This window comes from Bombina bombina, chromosome 6 (assembly GCF_027579735.1).
Source record: "Bombina bombina isolate aBomBom1 chromosome 6, aBomBom1.pri, whole genome shotgun sequence".
Taxonomy (NCBI): Eukaryota; Metazoa; Chordata; class Amphibia; order Anura; family Bombinatoridae; genus Bombina; species Bombina bombina.
The window spans coordinates 90111374-90122290 of NC_069504.1; the positions used below are offsets into that span (position 1 = coordinate 90111374).

The 10917-nt window shown below is 37.2% G+C and overlaps 1 protein-coding gene across 1 annotated transcript in view; it reads left to right on the forward strand.

The window, feature by feature from the left end:
• The window catches only part of SEMA3E (semaphorin 3E), a 291573-nt gene that overhangs the window by 221401 nt on the left and 59255 nt on the right, over nt 1-10917 (forward strand). Inside the window, exon 6 of the mRNA XM_053716512.1 lies at nt 10586-10705. Coding sequence (XP_053572487.1) covers nt 10586-10705 — 120 coding nt within the window. The remainder of the gene's footprint in view (nt 1-10585; nt 10706-10917) is intronic.

Sequence of the window (10917 nt, forward strand, 5' to 3'; positions counted from 1 at the left end):
GTCGTTTGAAGTTTTGCTAGGAGACGCCTCTCTGCTAGCTGCAATTAGTTTATTGCCCATGCGCAGTATAGGACTTTTGCTGCAAAAATCACATGACCTCAAAACTTAAAGGGCCTTGATATCCAAATGTTGAAACACTTGAAAGTGATGCAGCATAGCTGTAAAAAGCTGACTAGAAAATATCACCTGATTATCTCTATGTAAAAAAGAAAGATATTTTACCTCAAAAGTTCCTCAGTAGCCACCTCCCATTGTAAAGGATTTCTAAGCAGCAAATCAGTATGTCTGTCCCGGGACAGCGGAAGGAGCGAGCTTACGTGCACATTCATCTTATTTCCCTATTCAGTTTAAGGAAGTTTACTATAGAATCTCATGAGGGTTAAGTAAAATCTCATGAGATCACAGTAAAAGAATTCATGACCTCAGCACTGTTGATGCTGATTGGCTGCTGTTCATTTCTTCATTTTTTTAATTATTTTTTTACCTGCAGCTGGGCAGCAGCTGAAGTATAACTTTTTACACAGAACTTACTCTGCTGAGCTGAGAAAATTATGAGGTAAAATATCTTCTTTTTTTACATAGAGATGCTCAGGTGATATTTTCCTGTCAGCTTTTTACAGTTATACTGCATCAGTTTCAAGTGATTTAGCATATGAGTATTATGTCCCTTTAAGCTGTGCCCAGGGCTACACTGAGAATTTAGAAAGAAAGCAAATAAGTTGTTTGCTGTTATTAAACAGTCTATTTCTTTTTATGTTTACTCAGATTTAACATAATCCTTTTTACAAAGACAGTGCTGATTAATATGCCTTTAAAAGATGTATGTACTTTAAAATGACCAGAATCCCATCTTTGATGGTCCTACAACGTGACTAATTCCATGCTGCTTTTAAAAAGCAATTTTTTGAGCTATAGTTTATGCAAATTTAGTTTAAAAATAAAACTAATACCTGGCTGTATATTGCTTCAAGAATTCCTAAAGGATAGTTACAATGCAATATCGCCATCTAGTGACATTTGTAATACTGTGCTGGACGTACAATTTATAATAAGCTTATTTTGGGATAAATTATGAGTGAGGTGCTAAATGTAGTGCCTGAGCGATATGGAGTATTTTGCGGCTCTTTGCATACGACAGAAATAGCGCATGTATTACAAGTTGAAAGTAAATGCTATCAAATTTAACGCATGTCAGGTTAGTGCGACATCACAGTTTACTCAAAGGCTAGCGCTTAAAAAAATTGTACTAAGCACATCAAAAATACATTTAACAGTACAGTTACACTCATATTAACACTGTCTCATAAAAAATATATAAAAAATAGCATTAAAAAGTTAAAAGGACTTAGGTGTTAGAATAAAAAGGCTTTAACAAAGCGATACATAAATATACATGTCTAGTACATGTATGTATGTATGTGTGTATATATATATAAATATATATATATACAGTATATATAAAACAAAAATGTATAGTCAATCAGAGGATAAAATCCACTGAATAACCCCACTAGCGCTATCTAAAAGGGGGAGAAAGAACACCCAAATTAATAAGGTGTAATGTACTGCAAATATATAGTCGTTTATAAGAAAAAAGCTGGCAGTCCAAAAAATGAAAGGTTCCTCAAACCTCTCTAATTATAAAACAAAAAGAACCTGGATGGCGCTTATAAATTAATTAATATACATGCACAGTTATGTTAATAATGCAGGTTATAAATATATATCATATATATGTAAAGGCACTTTCAGTGCTGTTTTTTTTTCTCAAACACCCCACATCCCCTCACGTTAACCCCTTATAACTACTTTGTGTAGTTTTTTTATGAAAAAAATAAAAATACTAATTTTTTTATTTATGTTAAACAACTGACCACTTAATTTTGGGTGCAACTGGGGCACATTTTTTACATTAACCAGAGGTCTGACCTCTGGTTAATTGCGCTAAACGCAAAGTGAAACCACAAGCTTGCGGGAGTATTAACCAGCCACTTGTAATGGCTGGTTATTTAACGTGCGCCCGTAAACGGGCAAATGCACCCCTTTAAGGGCACACATTAAAATAGCACTCCACTTGTAATTTAGCAATATATATGCTGAATTCATGCTCCTAACTGTTAAAGCACTATAAATGTAGGCTGCACGATACATGTAGCAAATAGCCACTTTGCAGACAAAGAACGCAGAAGAGAATTCTATGGGAACCTAAGAGCTCTCTGGAATAGAGAATCTTGCAGGAGAAAGTTGTTGTGACAAAAGCACTATGTACTGATAAAGATTTTTCTGCAAATACAAATCATAAATTATCTTCTCATTTCACATACATGCATTTTCCTGTTAGAGTAATAAGACAATTATATATTTTGAGACAAACTGACCAGCTTACATTTGGCAAAATAAAATAGCTAGACCTGACATGCTTAGAGAATATAGTGAAATGCGTTAAGAAACTTCAGACACACCAAATAAACACTACTGTTCAGCACACTTTCCAAAATTGTAAGAATCATTTAACAATAAAGAAATAAAATACACTTTTTTTTTTTTTTGGTACAACTTTAATTTCTTATTTTAAAATGACTGCATATATTAAATATGATTTGATTCCATAATTTAAATTTTGCCCTTTGCCCCATAATTTCTATACAAATTTAAAAGCTTATTTCAATAGTATGACTTGTAATGCGTATTTTGATACAATATTTTAAACTGCTTATTTTATTAAGAACTAACTTGTAATGTATGTGTCTATACAGAAATGTACAGTACATTTCATAGTGAGATACACAGCTCTCAAGGTATTATGCACCTTTATCAAATACTGTAAAATACTTTTTTTTATCTTGCTTGAGCCTAATATTCTGTGTCTAGGTGTGAATTATTTCTTCCAGCTTAACCTCTTCACTACCGGGACTTTCAGATAAAAACTTGCCCAAAATACCGGAGAAATACAGAAATAAAGCCTTGTTTTTTTTATTAACCTGTCAAAACTATATATATATATATATATATTTAAGTAGACAACCCAAGATATTGATCTATGCCTATTTTGGTATATTTCATGCCACCATTTCACCGCCAAATGCGATCAAATAAAAAAAAAAGAAAAATTCACAAACTTTGGGTTTCTCACTGAAATTATTTACATACTGCTTGTGCAATCTTGACACAAATGGTTGTAAAAATTTCTCTGGGATCCCCTTTGTTCAGAAATAGCAGGCATATATGGCTTTATCATTGCTAATTGGTAATTAGAAGGCTGCAAATTGCAGCTGCGCACCACACTTCGATTCTTCTCGGCAGTGAAGGGGTTAATTAGGTAGCTTAAAACATTAATTTTAGCTTTAGTGTAGAGATTACCCTCCTACCTGACACTCCTGAACCCCTGGTCCCTACCTGATCACTCCCAAACAGCTCTCTTCCTTCCCCCTGCTGGTCAACCCCATTTTAGGTACTGGCAGACAGTCTGACTGTATGAAAATATAAGGTTGTTTTTGTTTTGTTTTTTTAAATAAAATATTTTTTTCTTTTGATTTGATGTTTTCTGCAGTGTAGGATCCCCCAAACAGCTCTCTAAACCTCCTGCTCTAACTATTAGCCACCATCTTAGGTACTGGCAGCTGTCTGCCAGTACCTAGAAACCGTTTCTTTTAATATATATGTATTTTTATTTTTTTCTCTATTTTATTATTTTCTGTAGCATATTGTCCCCCCCCCTTGATCATTAGTTAGGACACCCCAAACCCCCAAAACTCACTCCCCCCCCCTCCACTGCTGGGCTGCCCAGCCGCCTCCCGCCTTCACCTCCCGCCGGCACCAACAGAAGATCATTAAAGAAGGTGCTCCAGTTCCGTATGCGGCAGATGCCTGGAGCTTCCGGAACTCCAGTTGTCGGCTGTATTTTAACAGGCAAGACTGCTGGAGTTTCCTGAAGCTAAGACGTATATATACGTCTTGCGGTACAATAGCCAAAGTACTGCAAGGCATATATATATGGGTTAAGGTGTTAAAAGGACATGAAACTGAATTTTTTTCCACTCATAATTCAGAGCATAGATTTTTAAACAACTTTCCAATTTACTTATATTATTAATGTTGGTTTATTCACTTAGTATACTTGTTGAAGGAGCAGCAATGCACTACTGGGATCTAGCTGAACACAATGGTAAGCCAATAACCAGAAGCATATATGTGCAGTCACCAATCAGCAGCTAGCTTCCAGTTCCTGAGCCTACCTAGGTATAATTTTTAATAAAGGATAACAAGAGAACTAAAATTGTGTGATATAGTGAGCGCTGGGAAGCTTAAAAGGACTGTGAGGTATGGATATGTTAAAAATGGAATGTATTTATTACAGTTAATATACAATGAAAATACAATATAATACATACAAATTAAAAAGCTTCTAAAATTCTTCCTAAAATCTCTATGGATCCATGAGATATAAGTCTTAAGGATATAGTGTTACCTATATCTGTGGTGTTGGAACAAATATTACGTTAGCTCCGACAACAGTCTAAGACCATAGTATTATGGTCTATAAAGTGCAGTTTAAGCACAGATATTTACAAACAGCAGATGTGATGTAAATGGCCAAAATTGGCGTAGTACAATGTCAATAATACAGATGTCAACAATACAGATGCAGTATAAAAGTATAAGTGATAGAAATACAATATAAATAAAAGTGTAGGAGAAATCCAATTGTGTAAAAATGGAAATAAATTTGTTGAAAAAAATGAAGAAATTTATGTCTCTCAAATAGTTTCTTAAAAAATGTCTCTTTGGAAAATCACAGTGTTCCAAAAAAAAAAAATATATATATATATATATATCAGAGTGTTCCACAGAAATTGCAAAAGTGTTCCACAAAAATTGTAAAAAATTAATCCACAAATAAATATCAAAGTGTTCAAAAAATATGGTGGGTAAGTGCGTTCAAAGAAATCCTAGATGATTAACTTCCAAAATAAACTCCAATAGCTGTGGTAGACGTGAAGGAGATTATAAGAATGCAGAATATAAAAAATATATAAAAAATGTAGAATATAAAAATGCAGAAGAAAAAAAAAAAAAAAAAGTACAATAATACTATATCCTTAAGACTTATATCTCATGGTTCCATAGAGATTTTAGGAAGAATTTTAGAAGCTTTTTAATTTGTATTGTATTATATTGTATTTTCATTGTATATTAACTGTAATAAATACATTCCATTTTTAACATATCCATACCTCACAGTCCTTTTAAGCTTCCCAGCGCTCACTATATCACACAATTGTAGTCACATCCCAAGTCCACTAGGGGACTTTTGCCAGTGAGCATAAGGCTGTAAAATACTAGCGCTCGGTCTACCACACACACGCTTTAAGATAACAAGAGAACTAAGCAAGTTAGATAATAGAATGAAATAGTAAAGTTGTTTAAAATTGTATGCTCTATCAGATTTATGAAGCTAAATTTGTGGGTTTTCACGTCCCTTTAAAAATGCATCTAAAGCTTTTATTTATTTATTTATTTAATTATTTTATCTAAAGCTTTCTTGAGAGACTGATATTCACAGAGAAAGGTACTTAAAGGGACATAAAACCCAAACATTTTCTTTCAAGATTCAGATAGATCATACAATTTTAAACAACTTTCCAATTTATTTGTATCATCTAATTTGCTTTTTTCTTTTGGTAACCTTTATTAAAAAATATACCTAGGTAGGCTCAAGGGCAGCAATGCATTACTGTGAGCTAGCTGTTGATTGGTTACTGCACATATAAGCCTCTTGTGATTGTTTTACCTGAAGTGCTCAGCTAGTTTCCAGTAGTGCATTGTTGCTCCTTTAACATTTCAATAATACAAGTAAAACTGGAAAGTTGTTTGAAATCATATGTTCTATCTGACTCATGAATGAAAATATCTGGGTTTCATTGCCCTTAAGCGGCTTATCAGTATTAGGTGAAATTTGAGCTAATAAATAAAAATGTAAAGATCTTAAAGGGATGGGAAAGTCAAAATTAAACTTGCATGATTCAGATAGAGCATGTTATTTTAAGTCACTTTTAAATTCACTTCCATTTTCAAATGTGTTTAATTCTTTTGGTATCCCTTGCTGAAAAAAAATATGCACATATGAGGGGCATGGCTAGGCAGCGGCCATGAATGGTCGCAATATCTGTTGCTCCTAGAGAGATCTGCTTGAACCGCCGATTTAGGCAGTGATTCTGCAATATCTACTAATATCCACCTCATATTTCACTAGATAGAGGGGAGCAGCATTGGACTATCCTGAATTGCAGAAGCTTATGACCTATAGGACCCAGATCTGGCCCATTGAGTTCTTAGGTGGCGGCCTTGCAGTAGAATTTCGACACCCCCCCATAAACTGGGGTATAGCAGTTTCTAATTAACTGCCTACTACACTACGAAGGAAACCATCTTCCAAGATAACCCATCTAAGGGCAGGTGAGGTTGAAAAGGAGCCATACGAGCTTTGTTTTATAAAGGGGGAAATACAAGATGGATGCCCTAAACAAATGGGAACGTGAGATGAAGCAGCTCATAACTGAACACTATCGGAACTTGGAGGCCGAACTGTGTAAGCTTCTTCTTAGTCCCGCCACTACAGAAGTTCTGCTAAGTGTGAGTAAAGGAGACACTATGCCTTTTCGGTTGGACTTAGTTGGCAAGGAGACATCTGACTCCCGCAGACAGGCATCCAGTGGGGGGACTGGACCCTGCGATGGGCAGGCACTTGAGTTAGATTTGCAGGTCGGAGCTGCATGTGAAGTGCAGACGGAGGCGTCCTGCACCCTAACAGAGGAGATCGCTTCCCCGGACACTGCCCGTGCAATAATGGAGGCTGATGCAGTGACGCAGAGACATTCCAGCTTCGGATCCACTCTAGCCGAAAACCCCAGCCTGCTACCCCTTACCTCTGAGAGGCAGAGATGGACCTACTGTAGAGTTGCGATCCCCAGACTGCGATTGGAGCTGAAAGAAAAATGAGTGGAGAGCTCATTGCTGATCTGAGATGCCATAACGGGGGTCCCCCACACTCAGCACTTCTTATCAGAGGGAGATCTCGACAAGCCGACCGACACGGAGTAGGCTGATTGACACTCAAAGTACATCTCATTATTGGTGCAGTTGAGCTGGAGAAGTCAGGGTGACTTTCTGATACCACTATATGTGGACATTGTGAGAACCAGTACATGTGTAAGAATAAGCTGTTATATATATGATGACTTTTAGTCAGAGATATGAATGGCAGCTACGGATGGCTCAAACTGTTCCTGTTAAGTACTTCATTAATATACACTATTTTTTTTTCTGTTTTTTCAGAACGTTATGTATTCCACATGTTTTTTCACCTAGCTAAGCTGTCCTTGGGTCATATTCATGCTGTAATTTATTTTCTGTTTGACCCAAATTATTCTTAGTCTAATCCATAGATATTGCATATTGCTATGTTCCGTCAGGGGATGCAAGCCTACTTAATGACTCTACTTCTACGCATCGTTATATCTATTAGGCTGGGGGGTATGAACCTTATTATTTCATTCACTTATTGTACCCACCCTATCTGTTCACAATTCCAAACCTGTTATGCTCTATGGATAAAGTGTGATAAGAATGACTCACTAGGAGGAGCTTGTAATTCCTAGCCTGTATGTCCTTGCTGAGAAATTGGAATTCATAACTTTGCCGTATTTTGTCAAGTATACTAATGCATATTTAGTAGTGTTAGTCGCCCACTACACCCTTATTATAGGCGGAGTATCTCCATATGAGTAGGACTAGCTGGGTTTAAACATTACAAAGTTAACCAACAAGGGACAATATAGGCAATAATTCTATCTGCTGACCCTAGATTGTTACATATAATTATATTTTTAGTATATCTCCTTCACATTGCTCAGTACCTAGCGACAAAGTTTGGTGTTAGCCCTTTTAAAATACTTGTCTTTTGACATAGCATTCTTTTTATGCAATATATTTTTACCATGCCCTAGCTTGAGGAACCCTAGGATGTTTGTATGCGTAAAGATGCTTCACTCTAATTCCTCCCCAAAATGCATTCCCTAAAACACCAGTAACAATAGTTTCCTTCTCAATTTAATTTTCAACTTAACTTATAAAATAATCTTCTTCCCCTATATGCCCCCAGATATCTTTCTGTCTATAGTTTTAGCAGTCCAAGAGAGGCCGCTAGAGTTTAGCTGGGGTAATATGTGTTAGATTATATGCAATTATGAGGGTAACTTCTCAATACAATTATAAATAAAAAATGGGGCTAAGCTATCTAGCATTTGTTATATCTGTTTATAGTCTAATCTTGTGCCTTGCCACTGGAGTGCTATGATTGTGACGTACTCGCTCTTGTATACAGTACATAGCGGCCATGGTATTTTGTATTTATTATTTTTCTTGACTATGGTTATCACTCAGTTTTTGAAGCAAATGTTGCTTTTCATTGTATTTTTTTATGCCTCAATAAAAATATTAAAAAAAAATAAAAAATAAAAAATATGCACATATCCTACACAAGTGGGAGCTAGCTGCTGATTGGTGCCTGTACACATTTGTCTCTTGTGATTGGCTAACTAGATGCCAGTAGTGCAATGCTGTTTCGTCAGCAAATAATTACAAGAGAATAAGGCAATTTTGATAATAGAAATAAATTGGAAAGTTGTTTAAAACTGTATATTCTATCTGAATTGTGAAAGAAAATGTTGGGGTTTCCTGTCCCTTTAATTAAAGGGATAGGAAAGTCACAATTAAACTTGCATGATTCAGATAGAGAATGTCATTTTAAGACACTTTTAAATTCACTTCTATTTTCAAACGTGCTTTGTTCTCTTAGGCCTAGATTTGGAGTTCGGCGGTAGCCGTCAAAACCAGCGTTAGAGGCTCCTAACGCTGGTTTTGGCCGCCCGCTGGTATTTGGAGTCAGTGATTAAAGGGTCTAACGCTCACTTTTCAGCCGCGACTTTTCCATACCGCAGATCCCCCTACGCCATTTGCGTAGCCTATCTTTTCAATGGGATCTTTCTAACGCTGGTATTTAGAGTCGTTTCTGAAGTGAGCGTTAGAGCTCTAACGACAAGATTCCAGCCGCCTGAAAATAGCAGGAGTTAAGAGCTTTCTGGCTAACGCCGGTTCATAAAGCTCTTAACTACTGTACCCTAAAGTACACTAACACCCATAAACTACCTATGTACCCCTAAACCGAGGCCCCCCCACATCGCCGCCACTCGATTAAAATTTTTAACCCCTAATCTGCCGACCGCCACCTACGTTATATTTATATACCCCTAATCTGCTGCCCCTAACCCCGCCGACCCCTGTATTATATTTATTAACCCCTAACCTGCCCCCCACAACATCGCCGCCAGCTACTTAAAATAATTAACCCTAATCTTCCGACCGCAAAGCGCCGCCACCCTACGTTATCCCTATGTACCCCTAATCTGCTACCCCTAACACCGCCGACCCCTATATTATATTTATTAACCCCTAATCTGCCCCCCACAACGTCGCCGACACCTGCCTACACTTATTAACTCCTAATCTGCCGAGCGGACCTGAGCGCTACTATAATAAAGTTATTAAGGCGGATTAGGGGTTAATAACTTTATTATAGTAGCGCTCAGGTCCGCTCGGCAGATTAGGGGTTAATAAGTGTAGGCAGGTGTCGGCGACGTTGTGGGGGGCAGATTAGGGGTTAATAAATATAATATAGGGGTCGGCGATGTTAGGGCAGCAGATTAGGGGTACATAGGGATAACGTAGGTTGCGGCGGTTTACGGAGCGGAAGATTAGGGGTTAAAAATAATATGCAGGGGTCAGCGATAGCGGGGGGCGGCAGATTAGGGGTTAATAAGTGTAAGGTTAGGGGTGTTTAGACTCGGGGTACATGTTAGAGTGTTAGGTGCAGACGTAGGAAGTGTTTCCCCATAGGAAACAATGGGGCTGCGTTAGGAGCTGAACGCTGCTTTTTTGCAGGTGTTAGGTTTTTTTTCAGCTCAAACAGCCCCATTGTTTCCTATGGGAGAATCGTGCACGAGCATGTTTTTGAGGCCGGCCGCGTCCGTAAGCAACTCTGGTATCGAGAGTTGCATTTGCGGTAAAAATGCTCTACGCTCCTTTTTTGGAGCCTAACGCAGCATTTGATTAAACTCTCGATACCAGAGTTAAATTTATGGTGCGGCCAGAAAAAAGCCCGCGGAGCGTTAACAGCCCTTTTACCGCCGAACTCCAAATCTAGGCCAGAGTATCCCTTGTTAAAAAATGAATATGCATATATCATACACTAGTGGGAGCGGCTGCTAATTGGTGCCTGCACACATTTGTCTCTTGTGATTGGCTAAATAGATATTTTCAGTTTACTGTTAGCAGTGCAATGCTGTCTCTTCAGCAATGGATTACAAGAAAATGATGAAAATTTGATAATAGAATTCAATTGGAAAGTTGTTTAAAATTGTATGTTCTATCTGAACTATAAAAGAGAATGTTGGGGTTTACTATCCCTTTAAGAAGTGTAAGATTTATATTTTAGAGTAATTTTTTTTCCTTATGTTTCACTACTTAGGTGGTGAGCTGTTTGTTGGCCTTTACAATGACATTTGGGGAAGAGATGCTACATTCTTTCGGAGTATGGGACACCTGCCACATTTACGAACGGAGCATGATGATGATAGAATTCTGAAAGGTGAATAAAAATAAAATAAACTTGTGTGTATAAAGCTTAAAGGGACACTGAACCCAGTTTTTTCTTTCGTGATTCAGATAGAGCATGACATTTTAGGCAACTTTCTAATTTACTCCTATTATCCATTTTTCTTTGTTCTCTTGCTATCTTTATTTTAAAAGCAGGAATGTAAATCTTAGCAGCCAGCCCATTTTAGGTTCAGCACCATGGAT